This window comes from Xenopus tropicalis, chromosome 9 (assembly GCF_000004195.4).
Source record: "Xenopus tropicalis strain Nigerian chromosome 9, UCB_Xtro_10.0, whole genome shotgun sequence".
Taxonomy (NCBI): domain Eukaryota; kingdom Metazoa; phylum Chordata; class Amphibia; order Anura; family Pipidae; genus Xenopus; species Xenopus tropicalis.
The window spans coordinates 14,063,408-14,090,014 of NC_030685.2; the positions used below are offsets into that span (position 1 = coordinate 14,063,408).

The 26,607-nt window shown below is 44.7% G+C and overlaps 1 protein-coding gene across 3 annotated transcripts in view; it reads right to left on the reverse strand.

The window, feature by feature from the left end:
• cfap70 (cilia and flagella associated protein 70) overlaps nt 1–25,205 on the reverse strand; it is a 30,002-nt gene extending 4,797 nt beyond the window's left edge. The window contains exons 1-21 of one of the 3 annotated variants that reach the window (XM_002940598.5): nt 25,103–25,205; nt 22,684–22,771; nt 20,141–20,327; nt 19,374–19,472; nt 16,293–16,372; nt 15,930–16,106; nt 14,627–14,809; nt 14,398–14,492; nt 12,531–12,633; nt 11,980–12,114; nt 11,634–11,798; nt 11,195–11,290; nt 10,130–10,221; nt 9,292–9,352; nt 7,745–7,936; nt 7,523–7,654; nt 5,438–5,563; nt 3,287–3,420; nt 1,737–1,852; nt 1,393–1,563; nt 643–825 (exon numbers count right to left, since the gene is read on the reverse strand). In XM_002940598.5, coding sequence (XP_002940644.2) covers nt 643–825; nt 1,393–1,563; nt 1,737–1,852; nt 3,287–3,420; nt 5,438–5,563; nt 7,523–7,654; nt 7,745–7,936; nt 9,292–9,352; nt 10,130–10,221; nt 11,195–11,290; nt 11,634–11,798; nt 11,980–12,114; nt 12,531–12,633; nt 14,398–14,492; nt 14,627–14,809; nt 15,930–16,106; nt 16,293–16,372; nt 19,374–19,472; nt 20,141–20,327; nt 22,684–22,761 — 2,605 coding nt within the window. In that variant the 5' untranslated portion in view covers nt 22,762–22,771; nt 25,103–25,205. Of the gene's footprint in view, nt 1–642; nt 826–1,392; nt 1,564–1,736; nt 1,853–3,286; nt 3,421–5,437; nt 5,564–7,522; nt 7,655–7,744; nt 7,937–9,291; nt 9,353–10,129; nt 10,222–11,194; nt 11,291–11,633; nt 11,799–11,979; nt 12,115–12,530; nt 12,634–14,397; nt 14,493–14,626; nt 14,810–15,929; nt 16,107–16,292; nt 16,373–19,373; nt 19,473–20,140; nt 20,328–22,683; nt 22,772–23,337; nt 23,423–25,102 lie in introns of those variants that run through there. The other 2 variants (XM_031893374.1, XM_004918098.4) reach the window with 2 other exon arrangements.
• Nucleotides 25,206–26,607: the final 1,402 nt, after the last annotated feature.

The window sequence follows — 26,607 nt, forward strand, 5'->3', positions numbered from 1 at the left end:
CTTACCATACACATCCTCTCTACTGATTTCCACCAGGGGGCAGCACAACACTGCTACGGTAATAACACTAATACCATGCAATAATGGGAGCAGAACCTGCAAATGCTGAGGGGCCCAGAATTGTAGGGGGCCCTGAAAATAAAATAAAGATCTATAGTTTCAATACATGTTAGGGATAGAGATTATTTATTCAGCCTTAGTAGGGCCCTTAACAACGGATCCACCATATTAAAAGATAAGTAAACCTTTAAAATAAGTGGATGTAAAGCAGCAGTGCCACCTGCTGGTCACTTTCTGAACATGAAGAAGTTGAAGATGTTGTCAAGAAAGTTGTCAGAAAGATGTTTGATCTGATGTTTTTCAGAAGAACATCAGCCCAGCCCTTTCTTTCTCCTCACAACTTCCTGGGCCCCTCAGCATTTGCAGGGTCTGCTCCCATTGTTGTGTAGCATTAGTAGCAGTGTTGCGCTGCCCCCTGGTGAAACATCACACACAGGGCTACCAGGACAAGGCTAGTACAAAGAGAGAGAGACCAGAAGGTATAGGAAGGCCTATAGCTGGCTGAGGAGCAGAGCTTTCCCTATAGAGCCCTGTATTACAGACTGCACTAAAGGGAACATCAGGATATAAGAGATTCCCCACCTTTGTGAGTTCCCGCCTTGGTGGACTTGCTGCGGAGAGAGGAAACGGACGCACGTCTGGTGAGAGAGGCTTTCTCTTCGGCTGGGCGGCCACTCAAGGATATATTTACCGATGGCGATTCAGCTCGGTGGGACGCGGGAGTGGTTTCATGTGGCCCTTCAGTGGCTCCTTTGGAAAGTGTGCCTTAATGACAGATGTGCAAGCTATGAGTAAAGGGGAAATATCCCCTAACAATAACCATGGTTTGTATTCCACTTAACCAGAAAGCAACCCATGTAAGGCCTAGTGTGGGCACAGAATATTGACTCTCTATATAACTGTATTCCCCCCAGTGGGTAGGAGCTGTCATATTGCCTGGCTTCTGTGGGTGCATGCACAATGGCAGCTCCTACATCATGTGGCATCATGTGGCACAGACAGGTCCAGACTGGGATACAAAATAGGCCCTGGCATTTCAGGTACACAGAGACCCAAACAGCCCCCCCAGCCCAATAAATAGTGAGTGCCTATGACACCTTACAGCAGCCCCTCTGGCATTTGCCTGAACCCACAGATTGCCAGTCTGGGCCTGGGCAGACAAACGTGGCACTACAGTAAAAAACAGATAGATAGATAGATAGATAGATAGATAGATAGATGATAGATAGATAGACAGACAGACAGATATAAGATAGATATACAGACAGATATAAGATAGATAGATAGATAGATAGACAGACAGACAAAATAGACTGTATTTGCTTGGCTTACCTTTCTCGCTGGCATTGCCAAGTGCAGATTTAGAGTTAGTGCCCCCTGCTGGTTTAGCCCATGACAGTGCCACGGCTCTCTCTTGGGCACATTTTGCCAGACGCAGTTTGCCAGCCTCGGAGAAAGCCATTTCCATCCTGATGTCGTTGCCCTGCATTTCATAGAGCAGCCCTGGCAGGACAGGACAGGGTTAATGGGCACAGACCATAGTAACACAGGTAGAAACAATAGAAGGGACCATACACCCAACTTACATCTGGTTTTGGTCAGTGATTATATGTTACGTGTAAGGAGGGACCTAGCCATTAGAGCTTACAATCTAAATCCTGAAACAGCGAGCTTACCTAGCAGAGTCCAAGCCAAGGTGCTACTTGGGTCCGTGCACGTGGCATCTTCAAAAAACACCTCCGCGTCTTTGCAGTGATCGAGCGTAGCAGCAGCAATTCCACTGAGGAGCAAGCTGGGCAGGGAGACAGCAATGGGCTTACTATGGGCACCCACACTCACACATGGACTTACTATGGGCACCCACACTCACACATGAACTTACTATGGGCACCCACACTCACGCATGGGCTTACTATGGGCACCCACACTCACACATGGGCTTACTATGGGCACCCACACTCACACATGGGCTTACTATGGGCACCCACACTCACACATGGGCTTACTATGGGCACCCACACTCACACATGAACTTACTATGGGCACCCACACTCACGCATGGGCTTAATATGGGCACCCACACTCACACATGGACTTACTATGGGCACCCACACTCACACATGGGCTTACTATGGGCACCCACACTAACACATGGACTTACTATGGGCATCCACACTCACACATGAACTTACTATGGGCACCCACACTCACGCATGGGCTTACTATGGGCACTCACACTCACACATGGACTTACTATGGGCACTCACACTCACACATGGACTTACTATGGGCACCCACACTCACACATGGGCTTACTATGGGCACCCACACTCACACATGAACTTACTATGGGCACCCACACTCACGCATGGGCTTACTATGGGCACCCACACTCACACATGGACTTACTATGGGCACCCACACTCACACATGGACTTACTATGGGCACTCACACTCACACATGGACTTACTATGGGCACTCACACTCACACATGGACTTACTATGGGCACCCACACTCACACATGGGCTTACTATGGGCACTGGCACTCACACATGGGCTTACTATGGGCACCCGCACTCACGCATGGGCTTACTATGGGCACCCACACTCACACATGGACTTACTATGGGCACCCACACTCACACATGGGCTTACTATGGGCACCCACACTCACACATGGACTTACTATGGGCACCCACACATAAGCCTGTGTTGTTAAGGTTTTTACACTGCACATACCCTAATGCATTCTTGAGAGAATTTAATCTGTTCCCAGCCAGTGGGCAGGGTTCAGCCCACAAGCAGGAAGGAGTTTAGAAAAATGTGCTTAATATACATTATTTGGTGTAGGTTTAGATGCCAGAGAGACATTAGCTGACTCTTCTCTGCTCAGTAATGAGAGCAACATCACAAAGGAAGTTTGAACCAACTGCAGCCTGTTTGCCAAAATGGCCAGCAGGTGGCGCTGTGGTTTCAGTTTGGTTCTATTAGAGGCTTAAAAACGACTGCTAATATCTAGAAAACTAGAAAAACACATGAATGGAAATTGCAAGAGTGGTCTGAGCAATGCAACTGTCATTTGTTTTGAAAGTTTCCATTTCCTTTGAATAAAAAGCAGGAATGGGACAATATATATAATTTGGGGGGGAGGGGGGGGGTCGCACCTAACTTGAGGGTCTCTGGCTGGTAGCTATGCTGGTTGGGTAATGTGATGCTGTTCCTACCTGGGAACATGGTCTCGTCTTAAAACTACCGCCTCGTGGAAACACTCCTGGGCTTTGATGTAATCACCAATCAGAAGCTGGAAGCTGCCATAATCCAGCCAATGATCTACACACTGACGGTCACGAGCCAATCTCTGCAGGGCAAGAAGAGCAAGAGTCAGAAATATGGCTTCTAGGGCAAAATGTGGCATTTGGCTTGGGGGGTAAAAAAATAGCAGCTACAAAAGGCTCAGGAATTATCTTAAAGGGGAACTTCACCCTGAAATACATTTTTGCTCAATATAATACCATGCAACTTCCCAATATTATTATTATTAACATTTATTTACAAGCGCCAATATATTCCGCAGCGCTGTACAATAGGTGAATATACATTCGTTCAGTGGCTTTAAAGTTATTTGTAAATGTAGCTGCTAGGGAAAGCAGTATCTGTCGGCTGGTTGTGACTTCTGAAACAACATAGCCCGAGTCAGCTGTCCTGTTAATCAGTTTCTGCTACATGGTATCAATAGTCAGAACCAGCAGTGCTTATAGATACAAGCTTTAATCAGCAAAGTTATCTAGTTGTTAGGGTCCTACTGACCTTAGCAACAGGCAGTAGTGTAAACAATAGGTTGAAGTATGAACAGAAAGATAATTAATAAAAAAATGAACATATCTTGTAGATTGTAAGCTCTTTTGGGCAGGCTCTCTTCACCTCTTGTATCGGTTATTGATTGCTTTATATGTTACTCTGTATGTCCAATGTATGGAACCCACTTATTGTACAGCGCTGCGGGATATGTTGGCGCTTTATAAATAAATAATAATAATATCCAGCCAATGAATCTCTGGCTTAGGAGTACCGCTGCCCCTAGTGGTCATATTTCAAATTTCAGGCAGAAGAGAAAGGGGAAATTGTTCCAGAGCAGAAGTATCACAGCAGACAGGAGCCGGCCGTTCCGCATTACAGGCTTCAAGGGCCCTTACAGATGGAGATTATTAGCAGCCCTTGAGTGACATTGTATGAATATACTGGGAACAAGGCTAGACGGTTGCTAGGCAGACACTGATTATGAATATTTTCTGCCGGTGAATAGGCGGCCAGATTCTTTTTCTTTGCGAACACTTCTGCTGGTAATAAGAATATTGGGCTCAAAAAGCCATGACCCTTAGAAAGTGAGTGAGTATGAGACCAGCAACGGGGATATAAAAGGGATTCTGTCATAATTTTTATGGGGTACTTTTTATTTCTAAATTACGCTGGTTACATAGCAAATATTTCCCTCTGCCATTTATAATTTTATTCTGGAACCAACAAATGTATTTGTAGCTGTAATATTGGTGTGTAGGCGCCATCTCAGTGCATTGTGCCTGAGTCTGAGCTTTCAGCCAGCGCTACCCATTAGCACTGCTTTCAGCTAACCTATTGTTTCTCCTACTCCCATGTAACTGGAGGAGTCCCAAACCAGACTTGGATTTCTTACTATTGAGTGCTATTCTGATACCTACTGGGAGCTGCTATCTTGCTCCCTTCCCATTGTTCTGCTTATCGCTGCTGAGGGGGGGGGGGGGGGGGGGGATATCACTCCAACTTGCAGCGCAGCAGTAAAGTGTGACTGAAGTTTATCAGACACAGGTCACGTGGCTGTGGTACCCTGGGAAATGAAGAATATGGCTAGCCCCATGGGAAAAACAGATTACAATGCAGGATTCTGCTGGAAAAGCTCTATTAACTGATGTTAATGTTTCCATGATAGTATTTCTTTAAAGAGTGATATCAGTCAGGAATGATTTAACCTATATTCAAATTTATCTCAAATTGCTCAGGGCACTTTCCCTCTAGAAGTTTTTACATGTTAATAAAAATGAATTTGATATAACAGCTCCCCCTGCTGTTCATTTAGGTTAATAATGAATTTAAACAGAACAAGATGCTAACCCTGCTTAGAAAAGTTTGTGTAAGAATCATCTGACGATCTGAGTTAATAGTTATTACCCTCTGATGATACCCCAGCTTAACTCCCAGCATCCCACTGACAGCCAATGGGGTGCAAGAAGTAGTTGACTAACATCGGTGGCTGACTGGTTCTGTGTTAGGCTGAAATGATGGCACAATGGGAACGCTGGAAAGGGTGCAGTGGGGCTGCTAGCTAGCTAAGGATTCCTTACCTCTTGGTAAAAGGTATTGGCCAGATCAAAGTCGCCGGTGATTTCTGCTTCTCTGGCAAATCGCAGGAGCTGCTCCGTATCAGTCATGGGAGGTGGCGCTGGCTCGCCCCTATCATCAAACAACGTCTGGGCAACAACAAAGAAGTGTTGTGTGTAGAGAAACACCAGGTAGTTAGTGTGTTAACTCATTGTGAGACAGTGTAAGCAGGTATGACCATTAGCCCCCCACAGCAGCTTCCCATCTTGGATATTTTTAGTGTCAGTGGCATTGCACATGCTCAGTGCACTCTGGGCTTGCCGTGAATTATCAAGCAGAGATCAAGGTTTTTTCCATCATAGATGCTACAGGGCTTATTATTAATCTATTCTGATGCAGACTGCTCTGGTTCCTGAACTGCCATGTCATGAGAATATGGATCAGCCTTGTATTGGGACTATTATATTGTATACAGAGCTGTCAGACAAGCCCATGTCATGAGCGAGCTAAGGATCCACTTTGGGGCTTTTTGAGATCTCATTTCATGTTGTCATTTAGTGTGAAGAGGAGGTCAGGCCTAAAACAAGGACTGGATCATTATCTCCCACATGACATGGGGTTGGGTGACAGCTCTGTGGGTGACAGTGTATATTGTGAGTGGGTCCCTAAGCTCAGGTAAGTGACAGCAGCCCAGAGTATGTGCTGGGAATCAGGAAAATGAAGATAGGGGGCTACTGGGGGCATCAGATCTTCCCTGCTAAAGGACTATAATAGCCTAATTCTTTGCTGAGGTTTAGTTTTCCTTTAAAGGGAAGAAATACTTCTAAACACTGTTTGTGGTCCCTGACATACAGCTTTGTGGCTATCGTTGTTTCACGATTGGCTGGATGAGATTATGCTGCGCTGTGTATATTTCCATCAATTTGCCTAATGATCCGTGACACGGAAACCCTGTGCTTAATGGGCTGTGTGAGAGAGCCAATCCCTTACACCTGAACTCCTGCATTCGGCGACTCCAGAGATCGGACTCGGGGGAAAATCCACTTTCTTTACTGTGAAAAATGATAAAGCTGGCTCGGTCATTAGGGTGGTTTTATTGTAGCCACAGGCAACTAGGGTGACCCCTATGGGTGGTAGGACTGGACTGGCAATCTGTGGGTTCTGGCCAATGCCAGAGGGGCTGCTGTAAGATAACACTCTGCTGGTGTAGTGACATCAAGAAGAATACCCTGCCCCCTTTGGTTAAGTTTGGACTAGGGTTGCCACCTCACTCCTTTAATACTTGCCACATATTACATACACGTGGCTAATTAGCAATATATCTAGATGCATGTCTGCACATAAATCAGTTCAGTCTGCATCAAGCATCTAAATGAATTGCTAAGTAGCCATGTGGATTCAATATGTGTCCGGTATTAAAGGGGTGAGGTGGCAACCCTAGTATGGACTTATATGCCACCCACCTATACCATCATCAGATTAAAATGTTAAAATGTTTCAGCTCTTCATTCCAGTTTGGGCAAGGGGGTAATGGGGAGCAAATTCCCAGCCTGTGCATCACCAGTAGCTGGGGGTTACGACCTGTGTTGTGTTGTACTGTGCAGTAGGGTAGGCTTTAGGGCGAAGACACACGGAGCTACTAGTAGCAGCTACTTGTCGTGGCTACTAAAACAGACAATGCTGATCATTTACTGATAATTGTCTCTACATGTGTTTTTGCAGAGGCAATTCTCAGTATTGTCTATGGCAGGGGATTTTCTGGTGTTTAGTAGCCGTGAAAAAGTAGCTGCTACTAAGTAGCTCTGTGTGTCTTCACCCTTATACTGAATACAAAATTGCATCAGTTGTGAAAAAAACAACCACATTCGGTTGTCCAGAGCTTTAAAAGTCATGTGACTTTACGGGATCAGATCCAGCAAAAGGCTGAACCCATTCATCCACGTGTGCCTACTGTGCAGGGATATGTTTACTGACTTTAGTAATTGGCCTCGGAGAAAAATAAAGGGGAAGTAAAACACTTTTTATGAAAAGTATATATTCTCCCTGTTCTCCCTGCCACGGCCCTAGGGATGTTCTTCTCTTCCCGCTGTGCATTTCGCCTGCTTTACCTTGTTCAGGGCAATGTGCATCTGGTCCACCAAGTAGACGTAGAGCTCGCTGAGGAACGCCTGCAGCTGCTCTGGGTCCTCAAATGCTGTCGTCTTCAGATACTTCTCCCGCACAATCTTCACCACGGCATGCTGCGAGGCAAGTCAGACATTACACACATAGCCTAACAGAACCCTGCAGCCTCCTGTGCCCAACACTCGCCCTATTTATCCTGCCTGTACCTTCAGCTGCTCCTTGAATGCAAAGTACTTCCCAGTACAGTTCAGCTCATAGTTCAGCTGGCACTTCTGCTCCTCCAAGGCCTGGTGGTCCAGCTCCTCTGCCTCGGCTGCCTTCCTCCCAAACAGCTCACAGTACTCCTCAAGGATAGAGTCGGTGATGCTGGTGATCTGGTTGTGGTAATCCGTTACTGCCTAGAAAGGGGACACTGGTTACATAAAGGGGTTAACCAACCTTGAGTTAACCTTTAGTATGATGTAGAGAGTAATATTCTGAGACAATTTGCAATTGGTCTTCATTTTTTATTACTTGTAGTTTTTTTAATTATTCCAGTTTTTGTTTGGCAGCTCTCCCAGCAGCTATTTGGTTGCTGGGATCCAAATTACCTTAGTAACCAGGGTGTGGTTTGAATGAGAGACTGATATATGAATAGGCAGCCTGAATATAAAAATAGGTAATATAAAGGAACAATAACAATAAAACTGGAGCCTCACTGAGCAATAGTTTTTTTGGCTCAGGGGTCAGTGACCCCCATTGGAAGCTGCAAAGCGTTAGGCAAATAACTCAAAAACTTTGAAAAACAAATAATGAAGACCAATTGGCCTTTCTATAACATACTAAAAGTTAACTTAAAGATGAACCACCCCTTTATTTATTTTTTATAGTTTTTGAATTATTCACCTTCTTTTCTCTTTGCAGCTTTCAAATGGGGGTCACTGACCCCTGAGCCAAAAAACAATTGCTCTGTGAGGCTCCAGTTTTATTGTTATTGTTACTTTTTATTACTTATTTTTATATAGGTCCTTTCCTATTCATATACCAGGCTCTCATTCAAACCACTCCCTGGTTGCTAAGGTAATATCAACCCTAGCAACCAGATAACTGCTGAAATTCCAGACTGGAGAGTTCCTAAATAAAAAGTGAAATAATGAAAAAACCACAAATAATAAAAAATGAAGACCAATTGCAAAAAGTATCAGAATTTTACTCTCTACATCATACTAAAAGTTAACTCAAAGGTGAACAGCCCGTTTAACAAGTGGCGCTACTCCATGGTCCGCCTATAAAAACTCTAACCATGTGGAATCTACAGGGTAGAGGGGTGGGGGTGAGATATTATTTGGAAGGAAAATATCCTTCCATTTGCTTTTATAGTAACCACTATGTTCCCCCTGTGATGACAGACATACTTACCCACATATAATAAAGGGCAAACAATGTGTTCATATTAATATGGGAGTAAATGAACCAATATCTGTGCACCTCAAATGCACCTATTTAACACATTTTGTGGGTGGGTATTCATGATTGCAGTCATGCCCCCATATGTAATATCCGGCACAATTTGTTGCCAGGTGTAGCAACCAATAAGAAGCTTTTTATAAAGCAAATGCTACCTGCTACCTGATTGGTTGCTATAGGTGACTAGATTTGATTAGCAAACTTTGCACCTTTTAATACAAAGCCAAAGAGTAGATAGAGGCTTATGAGACGGGTACCAAACCCCATTCATGTCCAATACCCCCATCGTACATGCTTGTGTGGTTACCTTGGCTGCTCCGGCGCTGCGCCTGGGAAGCTGCGGCCGGCTGGGTATAAGTTCCCGTACTCTGCAGGAAACAACGTTAAGACAAAAGAAGCATTAGCAATGCATTATGGGAGAAAATAAAAGTTAGGCTAATGATATAAGGACTTTTCATCTTAAGCTGAAATAAACAGTTCCTACTCAGCCAATAAGCAATGTGTATAAGGTGCTGTGCTCTGTCTTTATTGGTTCAGTTAACCATGTAGTAACCTGTTGAACTACCCCTAGAACACAAGTAACGAAATGCACCAATTGAACTACACAACACTGGATAGTTTGTATTACCCTCCCATATAGATTGTAAGCTCTACGGGGCAGGGACCTCCATCCTCTTGTGTCTTTGACTCTTAACTTGTTGCAACTGTATCTTGTATTTATTTGTATTTATTGTTATACTTTGTATTTATCTATTATTATCTTAATAACCCCCTGTTTGTATTAATGTATTCTACTGTACAGTGCTGGGTACATAAGTAGCGCTTTATAGATAAAGATATATATACATACATACATAGAGGAAGTGGCCCCTGTAACTGATAGGGGTCCCCAGATGTATAGGGGACCTAGTTTGGCACTGACCAATAAGCAGCTTAATATATGTTTGCAATTTATCCTGCTGATAGTAACAGAATTTACATGTTTTACAGCAGCCAATCAAATGTTTGCTTGCATTTTTCCAACTGCCCTAAGCCAGCAAAAGGTAACTGCTTATTGGCTGCTATCGGTTGCAAGATCCATGCAGCCTATAGCACTTGTTACTTTATGCCCTTCAAGGGGAGAGGGCAAATGTTACATGGATTACCTTAGGTCAATCTCCTCTGCCAAACGTTTAGGGACCAGTGGCTTCTCCAGGCTCAGTTCCAAGATGACGTAAGTCCCAGACTCTGTGTATTGCTGTGTAAATAGGAAGGGGTCAGTCTTGGAAAGCAGATAATAAATGAAGGGAAAGGAGACTATAAAGATTTAGGAGAAAGTATACAGGTGCCTATTATGAACCGACTGTTGACCACATAGTGAATAATGTAAAAAAAGTAGCAACATTTGCAGTGGGTCTATTAACCCATAGCAACCAATCAGATGTCTGTAGCCACTAAATGCTACGTACTCATGGGTTGCTATGGGTTACTAGACCTGGTACAAGTTTTAAATTTGTATTACTTTACCCCCCAAAATCAATAATCAATACTTGTAGGCTCAATTAAGTCTTGCAATGAACAATAACGTGTTTACTCACATTTTCATAGTTAATATTCACGGGAAGACATTTAAATGGCTGGTCACGCTAGCTTACCATATGCCGGGTCTGGAGAATGCTTCTCGTTTCATAATTATCATACAATACTTTAATTATTAATAATATCTAATTTGCCATCTGCCCATGTTTTTATCATGAGAATAAAGGAGTCTGCTTTGTGTCTCACTGGGGAATCAGCTGCTATTTTTGGGGGGGATTTAAGGGTATCCTGGCCCTAACAGTAAAGCTCAGTGTCGAAATTCCTAACTGCTACGGGGTTCCCCACCCTGATTTATAGGGACTGTGCTCAGGATTGGCCCTCAGTTTCTGGTGGTGTCCCTGATTTTGACTCTCTGTCCCCGAATATGTCCCCGGTTGTAAAGGAAAACAAATCCTTCCTAATAACTGGGTTCCCCCTTAGACCTCTTCCTCCAAAACTGCACCACCTACTAAATGTGGCCCCTTTCTCTACCCTGCTCTGTAAAGCAGAGCAGCGCATTGGGTTGGTGGGCACCATTTTCAAGTCCTCTTCCAAGCTTTTCTCACATGGATGCAAAGACCAGTGGAATTGGGGTACTTGGAAATGATCTTCAGATGTTGGTAGCTATGTATATTACACATTGTATATGTTACCTGTCCTTCCACATTCTGAGGGGCTGTCTGAGCTGGGACAGGGGCTATGGTTTCTGCTTCCGATGCGGTGTCCAATGGCTTCATTGGGGCAGAGGGCTGCACAGAAGAACAAATGAGTTAGAATCAGGCCAGGAACTGCACAAAGACTAAAAGTGGCCATATATAGGCAGATTTAAGTTGCAGATTCAGGTCCTTTAGATCGATTCTGCAGCTTATCTGCCAGTGTATGGGCACCCCCGACGGGCCTACCCAACCGATAAAATTGTGCAGATCTTGACTGGGCAGGTTTGGTTTTCCCATTGGCTTAGAAACCACACAGCTCGACAGCCCATATACTCGCCATTTTAATTGGACTGTTTGGCCCTAGGGCCAAACCGTCAAATTAGCCTGATATTGCCCGCCTTATCTGTCGCATCTGTCTACCATGTCCGGAGCCCACCTTTCTGGTGTATTCTTTATCCTTGGTGACTTTATCTTCTCTCACAATGCGGCTCGGTCCCTGCTTGCCATGGGGAGAATTAACTCCTGCCGGGGCAAAGCCGACTCTACTTTGTAAACCCGTTTGTCGAGCAACATCTCGCAGGGCACTGGATTGGCACTTGGTCTGTAAAAGAGACAATTTTATATAGAATAGCATCTTCTAGCAGCTCAGTGGCCTCATCCCACTGATGGAGACAAGGGAGCCCTATGCAGGGTCTGGCTCAGCTGCCAATAAAGCCTTGGGGATGTGATTCTTGGGTAATAAAAACAATACTGAATGGGTAATGCAGGGTGATCCCTTTTACCTTTTCAAGCACTTCAGCGTCCTGATAGGGATAGATACGGAATGCTCCTCGCAGATGTTTAACCCCAGGGTACAGAAGTGGAACCATGTTTACGTAAGCAACGCCGTGAAAGGAAATCTGTCCGTCTTCATCACCCTAAACATATGACCCAGTAATAAGTGTATACAGTAAATAGTCATTCATTTCCTTTCTATTGATATTATGCTTATAAAAATTACATTTTGAAACTTTTGTATTTGGAGGACAATATTATTGGGACGTGAAAGTTGCAGATACAGACAAAAAGGGAAACTAAAGTCAGTTGGTTACACAGGCTCATATATCTCTGTGCCAATGCTGCTGATGGCTGAGTGAAGCAATCGGGCACAACATGGGAACTGGTCACCTTCAAGAGACCAAACCTCCTCTTGCTGAGAGAACCCACAGCTGTCAGAGTGCTCTCTCCACATAAGGAAGGTGACTGTCCTGTTCCTTAGATCATAGCAGTCGCAGCAGAAGCTCCGTTACGGGATCTAGTGCCCCAAAGCCAGGTATGGATAAGTATCACTTACTTTGTCCACTTTTCCAGGTTTTCCCTTTGTGCTGGGTGCAACTGTAGGTGCCCTCATTATCTCCACCGGCCAATAGCGGCACTCGGCAATCTGTTTCTGTATGCTGGGAAGTGATATTGCATTTCATCACATGGTTTTCATAAGGAAGCGCATGTACGTGTAACATTACATGCCGAATAGTAATATCTAAAGGTTTTAAATTTGATTTCTAATGGCGTTCTTCAAATAAGAAGTAAGAGACAGAGGGGCAGGCAGAGCATGGTGTAAAAATTGAGTAAAATGCATACATGACAATAATTCTGGGTAATCAACTTTAAAGTTCAAAAATGAAACTGGGTAAAATAGACTGAGCAAAATAAAAAATATTTGTAATATAGTTAGTTAGGCAAAAATGTCATCTATAAAGGCTGGAGTGGGCAGATGTCTAACATAATAGCCAGAATGCAGGATTTGGTTCAGGATTTGGCCAAGATTCTGCCTTTTTCGTCAGGATTCAGCCGAATCCCTGCTCCTGGCCGAACAGAATCCGAATCCTAAAAGGCACGACTTTTTGTCATGTAAACACGGAAGTTGAAAATGTAACCTAATTAGCATTTGCTAATGACGTTTTAACCCTTCCGTAACCTAATTAGCATTTGCTAATTAGGATTTGGATTCGGTTCGGCCAAATCCTTTACAAAGGATTCACGGAAGGGTTGGCCGAATCTTGGATTCGTTTCATCCCTAGCCAGAACTCTACTTCCTGCTTTCAGCTCTTTAACCTCTTAGTTACTCAGTGACCTGAGGGGGGGCCATATGGGACATAAGTGTTCAGTTTCTTTGCATTTGAATCTGACCTGCGTACTCACAAACTAACTGAACAGTTATGTCTAGGAATAAACCGAATCCACTTTTTTGGATTTGCCGAACCCCTGAATCCTTTGTAAAGGATTCAAAGGATTCGGGCGAATACCAAACCGAATCCTAATTAGTATATGCTAATTAGGCTAAGGAGGGGTTAAATCTTCATTAGCATACGCTAATTAGGTTACGGAAGGGTTCAGTTTTCAACTTTCAATGTTTACATGACAAAAAGTCATGTGATTTTTAGGATTTGGATTCGGTTCGGCCAGGAGCATGGATTCGAATCCTATGATTAAGTGCCCCATACGCACGAAACGCGTCAGGCATCTGTTTTTAAACATGTTGGAATAAAGTTCGAGTTTTAACAGATCCCTCTGAGTCCGGAATGCTTGTCGTCCTCTTTCAAAATTCAGAGTTATCTCCTTTCAGATGCGGGTTCGGGGCTGCAAGCACCCGGACCACTACGGGACTTTAGTGAGCATTCGTTGATTTCTTTGCTTCCGAACCACCTGCTTATTATACTCAGACCTTAGCGACTGACAGGGGGTCTCTACACCCGAGTCAGACCAACTATTTGGTATTTACTTTTCTTTTTATTTATTAATTTGGTGGATGGGCTTTGTCTAGTGGCCAGTTTGTGTTTATCATAGCCAATTTGGCCGCCAGCTGGTTCTTGTATTAGTTCATTATATTAGTTACACTTAATTATTTTTGAGTTTGTCTTATTTCCTGGTTGCGGAGAAACTCAACATAATTTCACGCTCTTAGAGCGTTATAATTTTGTACAGTGGATTCGAATCCTGCCAAAAAAGGCAGAATCTTGGCCGAATCCCGGATTCCGTGCATCCCTAGTTATGTCCCATGTGGCCCTCCCCTGAAGTCACTGACTAACTAAGAGATTAAATATCTGTAAAGATATTTTGCCCAGTCTATTTTACCCAGTTTCATTTTACACTGACCTGTTCCTTTAAAGCTTTGTCACCGTTGACCTGGGCACACCATTACCTTGTGGTGGGCAGCTCACCTGAGCAAAGCAGATGGATCGAGGTAGCGCCTCCTCTCTGTGTCCCATGTCACCCTTTTCTTGAGAGTCTCAGCATCAGCACGGAATTCCTTGTCCTGGGGTTGGGAGGAAAATGTCACTGGAGTGAAGGTTACCCTTTATTTCACTGACTCTCTATCACAGAGATGTGACTCTAAAACCTTGGCTACTTGTTTTAAACCACTGGCCAGCGACCTGCCTATGGGCTCACCTCCTTTCGGTTCAGTTCCCCGTTTTCCTCCTCATATGGACCTCCAAAAATGAAGGAATCTGGGATGTTCTGAGCACTGGTTGCTGCCATGCCAGTCACGGGCCATTTTTTTGGACGAGGAACCGGTTCTGCTTCTCCGCCGGCCTTTAGCGTTCCGTTTGAGAAGACAAGGGAATGGGGAAGCTGCGACGGGATAGAACAAATGTAACTACACATGACTTTCACAAAAAATGCAATATTGTGCACTTATTCATTAGGCCATGCCCTAACACCCCTGTCCACCTTGCCCATATCTGCTTCTTATTGGGTCTGTGAATCAGAACTCTCCTGTCTAGATATAAACAGTTATACAGGATTTAATGGTCATAGTCACAGCCCAAGACTAAAAATACATTAGGGAGAGAGATAACACTATGAATCCAGGAAAACTTTGGAGGGCTGCTGTACTTGGCCTACCATAAATGTGCAATTACAATATGGTTAAAAAAGGTCAAGTGAAGCCATCTATGCCTTCCGCTGTGAGTGTGAATGACACGGGATACAGAGATACAAGTACCTGCTGACAAGGACACTCACACAAGCAATATGATGAAGAACAGATAGAACAGCAGGACTTGCTGATGAGTTGGGTATTTTGGCCACACTAGAAACAGATAGTCAAGGTAGTCTGGACTTAACTGCCCACCATTCTCCCTATGCCCTAAGCTGTTAGGTGTCTGATCAAATCACAAACAGCTACCCCGGAACAAGAATTCCTATTTTAACTGGAGGGACAGAAGCCGCAACATTCTTACCAGGTCTGAACTGAGATTTAAAATAGGCCCAGGTATTTCAAATGCACAGAGGTCCAAAACTGTCAATGGCATCTTACAGCAGCCCCCCAGAGCCCACAGATTGCCAGTCCAGGCCTGCTTCTTACAGTTATGTGCAATTTAATTGGAAAACTGAAAAATCAGCTCCCCATTTAGCAATGCTCTGAGTTTCCAGAAGGAGGAGCCTTAGCTCCCTTAATGTGTTCTTAGATTGTGGTTGAGCTAAAAAACCACCCCCAGCAGAACAGCAAAGCATGTTTAGAAGGTTCGCCAGTAAAAATACACATTGGTAAGTATTGCAGCCCCCTTGTCACCCATAACCCCTAGGGCTTTCTAATGGTTCATGTGGGCATGTGCAAGACACACAGAGCTACTTAGTAGCAGCTACTAAACTCCAGAAGATCCCCTGCCATAGACAATACTGATAATGATCAGCATTGTGTACATTTGTAGCCATGACAAGTAGCTGCTACTAGTAGCTAAAGACTTACCTCTCCTGCAGGAGGCATCTGAAGGCTCATCACATAATTGTACGCAGGCCCTGTAGTATTCCAGGACTCTGGGGCACAGTAAACAGCTTCCACTGTCACCCTGAGGATGTTCCCATTATTTATTTGTGCGTCGGAAAGCAAAGGCTCGGGGACAGAAACTGCCACCTCTAGGCTTGGCTGCAGAGTTGCGAGAGAAAATCAGAATGGTTTAAAGGGATATTATGGCTTTGTCATCAACTGTGTAGTGGAATATACAGTGCAGCTGCCCATCAGCCCATACTTCACTGTACATTCCTCATTTTCATGAATATACCTCTGTCACTCTAGATTTCTCTATAAAAGTCCTCATAACCAGCAAGGTACCTTGGTGTCCAGTTGTGCGCTCTCTAGGGGTGATCCAGTCACAGGGTGCAGAGGCAGGGTGACTTTAAAATTACTTTCACCTTAAAGGAACCAATAGCTTTTGGTTAATACAGTACTGTACAGCACCAACCCTACTTATCAGTATGGGAAACCATTTCATGTCTATAATTTCCCCTTAATATACCCTCTTTGATGTGAATATTTCACAAAACATATTGTTATATGGCCATACATGGGCCGATTCTAGCTGCCGATATTGGTCCTTTAGACCGATTCAGTAGCTTATCTGCCCATGTATGGGCACCACTTATGGGCCTGCCCAAAAACATTTGGCCTGAAATTGGGCAGATCTCGATCAGACAGGTTTGATTTTTCCGTCAGATCGGGGACCTCATTGCCTCGTTGATGTGGCTCCCAAACCGTCAGCGCCTATACCCGCCATTCTAATTCGATCGTTTGGCCCCAGGGTCAATCGACCAAATTAGCCTGATATCACCCACCCATAGGTGGGGATATCGGGAGAAGATCCACTTGCTTGACGATTTTACCATGTATGGCCAGCTTTAGGGTGAAGACACACAGAGCTACTAGTAGCAGCTACTTGTTGTGGCTACTAAACCAGATGATGCTGATCATTTACTGATAAACGTGTGTTTTAGCAGAGGCAATTCTCAGTATTGTCTATGGCAGGGGATTTTCTGGTGTTTAGTAGCCGTGACAAGTAGCTGCTACTAAGAAGCTCCGTGTGTCTTCACCCTAAAGGTGGCCATACATGTGCCGATTGTAGCTGCCGATATCGGCCCCTTGGACCGATTTGCCAGCTTATTGGCCCGTGTAGGGGAAACAACGACTGGCCTGCCCGACCGATATCTGGCCTGAAATCAGGTAGTTATTTCTGAATTCCTGACTCGGGGCAAGTTTTGGTTGAATAAAAACAAGATTTCCTACCAAATAAAGCCCCCTGTAAGCTGATAGGGTGCATAGAGGCCCCTAATAGCCAATCACTGCCCTTATTTGGCTCCTCCATGAACTTTTATGGTGCTTGTGTTGCTCCCCAAGTCTTTTTACATTTGACTGTGGCTCACGAGTAAGAAAGGTTGGGCAGTAAGAACAGCCATTAGACAATAACTGTGTCTGTGTTGTGTTACTAATTCACAACTAGTAAGTATCATATCTCATTAATCCTATATTGTAATATATCACCCAGCTAATAAAAGTTTTACTTGATGCAGCTCTTTTGAATATGGAAGAAGGTAGGAGGTGGAACCAAGGAATATGAGGCTCAGGATATGAAGTTGTATTTTATAACTGTCCTGAGAGACAGAGAAATGTCAGTGGCTCCGGCTAGCTGGCTAAGTATAGCCCTGGTGATTACATTGTGCTTCTGCTTCCTGTTAGGCGCTCCTGTGAATGAACCGTAGCTGATATTCCCGGGTAACTAGGAGTAACGGGCATGCTGAAATACTGAGGACATGATACCGAGCCGGGCTGATGATATAGGACAATTAAAGGGGAAACGCTTCCTAAAACATGTATTTTTGCATAATGAAAGAAAATTGAATTCTAAGCAACTTATCCATGTAATCATTGTTTAATGGTTTAATAACATTTCTTTGTAAATGTAATTACTGCTGAAAGCAGCACAGTACACGACTGGCTGTTTATATTCTATTCATCGCTGGATCTGACTTTTGAAACAATGTAGCAGGAATCCACCAATGGATTCCTGCAGGAGGAAACTTTGCGCGACTTTCGATTACCAAAGCGTTAAAAAGGGCTTTTCCCCGGTGGCTCCTATAGTTGCTGGTAGAAAGCCTTTTTGGAGTGGTTTGTTGCCTGCGATAGTGGAGAGCCACTACATGGGTTCTTAGCTACTAAGAAGCAGCTACTTGTTCATGGCTACTAAACTGCAGAAAAAAACCCTGCCATAGACAATACTGAGAATTGCCTCTGCTAAAACACATGTAGACACAATTATCAGTTAATGATCAGCATTGTCAATTTTAGTAGCCACGACAAGTAGCTGCTACTGGTAGCTCCATGTGTCTTCACCTTTACATTGAAGACACACAGAGCTACTTAGTAGCAGAAAATCCCCTGCCATAGACAATAACAGACAATTGCCTCTGCTAAAACACACGTAAAGACAATTATCAGTAAATGATTAGTATTGTCTATTTTTTTAGCCATGGCAAGTAGCTGCTACTAGTAGCTCCGTGTGTCTTCACCCTTAAGGAACATGCTTAGCATTGTGGGAACTGAAGCCTCGGCAGGAGCACATGTGGCTTCTGCTACACTGATTCAATAGGCAGACCCTTGAAGAAGAGAGAGACACAAATGTTGCTTTCAACAGCAATTGCATTTACAAATGTTTAAGCTGTAGAATATGTTATTTATATTGTAAAGTTGTTTTGGAGTCACATTGTGCAAGAGCAAAACTGGTGGAGATTCCATTTGAAGTAGAAGGGAAACTAATTACTGGATGGGCATCAATATGTTAGGCACCTCCCAGTCAATTTACTGAGACCCTGGGCCGGTGGTTCTGTTCACTGTACACGGTACAGTGAAAACCTGGCTTTTTACTCTGTTGTATGTGCCCCCCCCCCAGACCGGAACAGGCTTGAACTGGGCTTCAAAATAGGCCCTGGCATTTCGAGTACACAGAGACCCAAACAGCCCCCCCACCAGCCCAATAAATAGTGACTGTCTATGGCATCTTACAGCAGCCCCTCTGGCATTTGCTAGAACCCACAGATTGCCAGTTTGGGCCTAGACTGGAACATAGAGAAGTTCCAGAAAGATCAGTGCAGTTTTCCATGAACAGAAGCAGCAGTCTGGGGGTCTCAGGTAAGTGATTATATTCACTGGAGGGGGTTCCTAACATTTTGACAAACCCCCAGTAATTATCCCTTTCCTTCTCCTTTAATGTATTCAGTAGCTTTGTTGTGACTGCCGCTTTGTCGGTCTGATTGATGGGTCTCTCTGTCATCCTATCCTCAGCCTAGGCCCTAGCCAGTGACCCCAGGTTAGGATCTGAGGAGTCAGAGGAAGGGTGTCAGTGTTAGAAAGCATTCTGTATACCTTTTAGAAGGGGAAGCAGATCCACGGCAGCCTGTCCAAGAACCACAGTCTTCTCCTCCTTCTGCTTCTTCTCCTTAGGCAAAATCTCTATTAACGTTACTGAAAGGCAGGCAAACAGTGGGATATTAGAACCTGGCAGTTTTAGGGAAGGTGAAAATGTGTATAAAGCAAAGAAAGTCCCTATGCTCAGCTCCATGCAACATCAGCCATCTTGTGATTACCTAACATAGGGAGATTAGTGCCCCTAGTGCCCCATTATTACTCTATAACCAGTGAGGGCAGACATAGAGCTTTTTAGGTTTTTGTGGCATAAATAATGTGCTTAATGCCTTCAGTGCCAATCACATAAAGAAAATGGGAGCCAGCAGTGTCGGACTGGGACCTCAGGGGCCCACCAGAAAAACTTAGACCATAGGCCCACTATCCAAACTTTCCTCACCCAACCTCTATATTCTCCTAGTCTCTTTTATTTACTTGCTAACATCTATTCTTCCATCTATTTCTACTCTTCCTTCCCATTCAGAAATAGGGAATGGCCATGATACAGGCCAAATGGTCAGGAGCAGGAGGGCCCACTGACACCTGGGCCCACCGGGAGTTTTCCTGGTATCCGGGGGGCCAGTCCAACACTGGGAGCCAGGTTTATACAGCAGGCAGGATTCTTATTGGAGGATGATCTTGCATTAATTAGCTATATCCCCCGTATAGGGGGCAGTGTCACATAAATATATACATTATGTTGCTAGGCGCTTTGATTTGTGACTTACATATAACTGGCTTGTGAGCGACGTCGTCCAAGCTGTGGGGGCCATCAGGGCTGACGTCAAAGCTAGAGGTGAAATGAAACTCGGTGGGTCTGTCTGGGGAGGCTTCGAGCTTTGGCGAGTCTCCGAGGAGAGAGTTGTTGAACTCTGACCTGATGTAGCTCATTAGTAAATCGCCTTTTATTCCCTTCTGTAAAGAACATAATCAGCCTGTCAATACATTGCTATGTCTGAATTCCCACTCTGGCTGTTTGGGCTCCGTACTCTGCATTCACTTGTTTATGGTGAGGTTAACTGAGTTCCTTTTAGCTCTGCCTCCCTAAACCAAACATTATATGAATTATAAAGTATAATGACTAAAAATAAAAAGATACAGCAGAGGTTGCCTTGTAGATCAAAAGCACTGCCTTCAGTTTTGTGCCTTTATATGGTCACAGAACCACTCTGACTTCTAATATCCTTATCCTTTACAGTAGGGGGTACATTATCCCTTATAATACATGAGTGATACTCAGAGTTCCCTGTATAACTCAGCCTGCAGCCTTGTGCCTTTATATGGGCACAGAACCCCTCAGTGACTGCTAATATCCTTATCATTTACAGTAGGGGGTACATTATCCCTTATAATACATGAGTGATACTCAGAGTTCCCTGTATAACTCATCCTGCAGCCTTGTGCCTTTATATGGGCACAGAACCCCTCAGTGACTGCTAATATCCTTATCATTTACAGTAGGGGGTACATTATCCCTTATAATACATGAGTGATACTCAGAGTTCCCTGTATAACTCAGCCTGCAGCCTTGTGCCTTTATATGGGCACAGAACCCCTCAGTGACTTCTAATATCCTTATCATTTATAGTAGGACTGCAATATCCTACATACACACATATATACTGTATATATATATATATATATATAGAGAGAAAGAGAGAGAGAGGGAGAGAGCGAGAGAGAGTGATTGTATCTATATACACACCCACTAGATACAGTACACTCATAGAAGAGGCATGCATATAAATAAGCAGGCACAAATTACCAGTGACATCATTGGTAGGCAGTAGGGGAGTTAGAAAAATACAGAATATAAACAATGGGTATAAACATGATAGTTTGCTCCACAATGTACATGTGATTTCCTCTAAACATAGATCTTGTTTCAGTAGCACTGCACGTACTCAGAGTGCTCTGGGCTGCTGCTAAAAATTGAGTTTATGATAGTTATATGTACAGGTATGGGACCCGTTATCCAGAATGCTCGGGACCAAGGGTATTCTGGATAAGGGGTCTTTCCGTAATTTGGATCTCCTACCTTAAGTCTACTAAAAAACAATAAAACAATAATTAAACCCAATAGGATTTTTTGCCTCCTATAAGGGTTAATTATATCTTAGTTGGGATCAAGTACAGGTACTGTTTTATTATTACAGAGAAAAGGGAATCATTTAACCATGAAATAAACCCAATATGACTGTTCTGCCCCCAATAAGGGGTAATTATATCTTAGTTGGGATCAAGTACAGGTACTGTTTTATTATTACAGAGAAAAGGGAATCATTTAACCATGAAATAAACCCAATAGGGCTGTTCTGCCCCCAATAAGGGGTAATTATATCTTAGTTGGGATCAAGTACAGGTACTGTTTTATTATTACAGAGAAAAGGGAATCATTTAACCATTAAATAAACCCAATAGGGTTGTTCTGCCCCCAATAAGGGGTAATTATATCTTAGTTGGGATCAAGTACAGGTACTGTTTTATTATTACAGAGAAAAGGGAATCATTTAACCATTAAATAAACCCAATAGGGCTGTTCTGCCCCCAATAAGGGGTAATTATATCTTAGTTGGGATCAAGTACAGGTACTGTTTTATTATTACAGAGAAAAGGGAATCATTTAACCATTAAATAAACCTAATAGGGCTGTTCTGCCCCCAATAAGGGGTAATTATATCTTAGTTGGGATCAAGTACAGGTACTGTTTTATTATTACAGAGAAAAGGGAATCATTTAACCATTAAATAAACCCAATAGGGCTGTTCTGCCCCCGATAAGGGGTAATTATATCTTAGTTGGGATAAAATACAAGGTACTATTTTATTATTAGAGAAAAATAATTTTTCTCTGTAATAATAAAATAGTACCTTGTATTTTATCCCAACTAAGATATAATTACCCCTTATCGGGGTAATTATTTCATTAAAATGGAGTCTATGGGAGACAGGCATTCTGGATAATGGGTTTCTGCATAATGGATCCCATACCTGTACTGTATATTGTGAGTGGGTCCCTAAGCTCAGTAAGTGACAGCAGCCCAGAACATGTGCTGGGAATCAGCAGAAAAGAAGATGGGGGGCTACTGGGGGGCATCTTTAGAGGAACAGATCTTCGCTGCTAAAGGGCTGCAGTGGCCTTGGGCCAATAGAGAAGCCCAAACCATAAGGTGTAACATTTCTAGCCTAACTCTTTAGTTCCCCTTTAAGGAGCCTTCTGGCTATGAAGTGATTAAACTCGCTGTTCAGTCCCAGTGATTCGGAGGCGTTACCACATTGTGCGCTCTTAGAGCGGTGATCTGCACCGGCGCGGGAGGGCGAGCCTTCACTTCTGCCAGCGCTGTCTCCATAGCTACGGCTCTGTTAGAGAGAAAAAGGAATCATGTTATCAGGGATGCGGATCCCATTACAGCTGTCACCGAGGCGCCGGAGCATGGAAACGCCTGCAGCACGAGTGCATTATTAGTGTTGCCTGTTACATAGGTGACTGGAATGACTGGCATCTCACAATGTGGCTTTCGATGCCACTTGAAACCCTCGTTCGGATGTAAGTGCTCAGAACCTATGGAGGCGTTGCAGTGCCACGGCGCACTCGAGTGTTGCTTAAAAGGAGCACTCCAGCAAAAACACTTAAGTGCCATTGAAAATCCACTGGGGACAATGGATCTGCCAGCCTCTGTCCCTTGTGTGCCCCCTCAAGTTCTTTTTTCCTTTATACACCCTTATCCATATACAGCGTGGCACAATACATAGCTTTTGTGAACGCTTTGAATTTCACCTGTCACCTGGTTGCTAAGGATTATTTACCCTACCAACCAGGCAGCAGCTAGGAAATGAAAGCAGAAGATAAACAGGAGAAAGCCTGAAAAGGCGGGGAATTAAAAAATAATAATTTTATTAATTGTATTGATGTTACTGGCTCTTACCGGCTCTTCCCTGCCTTCTCTATAGCCTTGATTCTCCCTCCTCCCTCCTGGCACCTACCCCAGTACCTACAGTCCTTTCCCTATAGTCTCCTACTCCCCCCCTCCTGGCACCTACCCCAGTACCTACAGTCCTTTCCCTATAGTCTCCTACTCCCCCCCTCCTGGCACCTACCCCAGTACCTACAGTCCTTTCCCTATAGTCTCCTACTCCCCCCCTCCTGGCACCTACCCAGGTACCTACAGTCCTTTCCCTATAGTCTCCTACTCCCCCCCTCCTGGCACCTACCCCAGTACCTACAGTCCTTTCCCTATAGTCTCCATCCCCCCCTCCTGGCACCTACCCCAGTACCTACAGTCCTTTCCCTATAGTCTCCATCTCCCCCCCTCCTGGCACCTACCCCAGTACCTACAGTCCCTTCCCCATAGTCTCCATCCTCCCTCCTGGCACCTACCCCAGTACCTACAGTCCCTTCCCTATAGTCTCCATTCTCCCCTCCTGGCACCTACCCCAGTACCAACAGTCCCTTCCCCATAGTCTCCACCCCCCCCCCTCCTGGCACCTACCCCAGTACCTACAGTCCCTTCCCCATAGTCTCCATCCCCCCCCTCCTGGCACCTACCCCAGTACCTACAGCCCCTTCCCTATAGTCTCCATCCCCCCTCCTGGCACCTACCCCAGTACCAACAGTCCCTTCCCCATAGTCTCCATCCCCCCCCTCCTGGCACCTACCCCAGTACCTACAGCCCCTTCCCTATAGTCTCCATCCCCCCTCCTGGCACCTACCCCAGTACCTACAGTCCCTTCCCCATAGTCTCCATCCCCCCCCCCTCCTGGCACCTACCCCAGTACCTACAGCCCCTTCCCTATAGTCTCCATCCCCCCTCCTGGCACCTACCCCAGTACCTACAGTCCCTTCCCCATAGTCTCCATCCCCCCCCCCTCCTGGCACCTACCCCAGTACCTACAGCCCCTTCCCTATAGTCTCCATCCCCCCTCCTGGCACCTACCCCAGTACCTACAGTCCCTTCCCCATAGTCTCCATCCCCCCCCCTCCTGGCACCTACCCCAGTACCTACAGTTCCTTCCCTATAGTCTCCATCCTCCCTCCTGGCACCTACCCCAGTACCTACAGTCCCTTCCCTATAGTCTCCATCCCCCCCCCTGGCACCTACCCCAGTACCTACAGTCCCTTCCCCATAGTCTCCATCCCCCCCCCTCCTGGCACCTACCCCAGTACCTACAGTCCCTTCCCCATAGTCTCCACCCCCCCCCCCCCCCCCGGCACCTACCCCAGTCCCTACAGTCCCTTCCCTATAGTCTCCATTTTACCCCCTGGCACCTACCGCAGTACCTACAGTCCCTTCCCTATAGTCTCCATTTTACCCCCTGGCACCTACCCCAGTACCTACAGTCCCTTCCCTATAGTCTCCATTTTACCCCCTGGCACCTACCCCAGTACCTACAGTCCCTTCCCTATAGTCTCCATTCTACCCCCTGGCACCTACCCCAGTACCTACAGCCCCTTCCCCATAGTCTCCATTTTACCCCTGGCACCTACCCCAGTACCTACACAATCCCCGGTACCTACAGTCCAATCACTAGTCGCACCCCCTACACACAGCTTTCTCCCCGGTACCGACCCTCCTTGTACCTCTCTGATCCCTATAAGCCCCTTGTGTCCCCTCTATAACTCCTACAGATCCCTCCTTCCTCTGCACCCGTTAAAACGCGATTATCCCTCCCCTCCTGCTGCTCCCCCGGTACCTTTCGCTCCCAGCTCTCAGGCAGCAGCGTTCTCTGTCTCCAGGCAACGGCCCTCAAATCTCGCGAGAGTAGTGAAACGTTGTTTGGTTGCCTGGCAACGGCGGGAAGAAGCCTGTGTGGGGTTGTTATAGTGTAATAGGCAAAAATGAGTACTATTCTCTTATACACGGGAGAACTCATTCAAATATCAAACCCCCCTATTAAGCCAGGAGTCAGATACCAGGCAGCTTAAAGCTATTAGTTCAAATTATAAATGACTTGTATTTTGATTTATGAAACTGGCAGCCATCATGGGGAGGTTACTGACTTGGGTTTAGGCACCTGTGTTCCTTTGATTCTTAAAGAAAATGAGTTTGGGCAAGTCTGGGTGGGGCAAATATCCTCCTGTAGCTGCAGATATGGGGGGAATATTACTAGGGACACTTTGCCAGTGGGCTTGTGTCATGGCTACCATATGGCTATGAATGGGGCCATTGGGAAGTATGATATTACTCTCTACTAAGCACAATTCTGTATGGGCAGCCCTATGTATTTGCTCATAGCCTGTACAGAGAGATACCATAAAACTATGGCAGCATAGGGATTCCCCTGTACTAAGCACAATTCAGCAGGAACAGCCCCCTAAGTTTGCTCATAGCCTGTACAGAGAGATACCATAAAACTATGGCAGCATAGGGATTCCCCTGTACTAAGCACAATTCAGCAGGAACAGCCCCCTAAGTTTGCCCATAGCCTGTACAGAGAGATACCATAAAACTATGGCAGCATAGGGATTCCCCTGTACTAAGCACAATTCAGCAGGAACAGCCCCCTAAGTTTGCTCATAGCCTGTGCAGAGAGATACCATAAAACTATGGCACATAGGGATTCCCCTGTACTAAGCACAATTCAGCAGGAATAGCCCCCTAAGTTTGCTCATAGCCTGTACAGAGAGATACCATAAAACTATGGCAGTATAGCTATTCCCATGTGCTAAAACCAACCCTTCCAATTCAAAAGAAACTTTGAGGGTACAATATTATATAGATAATTTTCAGACTAAGTCCAGCCCTGAACTGGACAGCAAATATCAGAAGGAGAATAATCTGAAACCAGATGGGGTGAGACAGGCATGGAAACTGAATGGCAACTTTCCTGCCCCCAAGAACATCTGGTGTCCTCAGAGATCCAGTATTAACTTCCTAATGTCACTGTCTCCATAGCAAATAGAGAGAAATCTAATAACATGCACGTTATATTATAAATTAATGAATATAGTTATGTTACTGTGAGCTCCATGGGCCCCATATTTGTGAATAACCATCACTACTACTGAAAATGGGAAATATTATTCCTTTATACCAGCAGTGGCTGTAGTCTTCATTGCTGGTATATATATGTTATATTATTTAGAGTTTGATTTACAGATATTAAATTATATAACCTACCTATGCTGTTTTTTAGTACAAGAGAGGCACAGAGCCACCACAAATGACCAGAAAACCTCCCAAAGGAGAGAGGTAGAA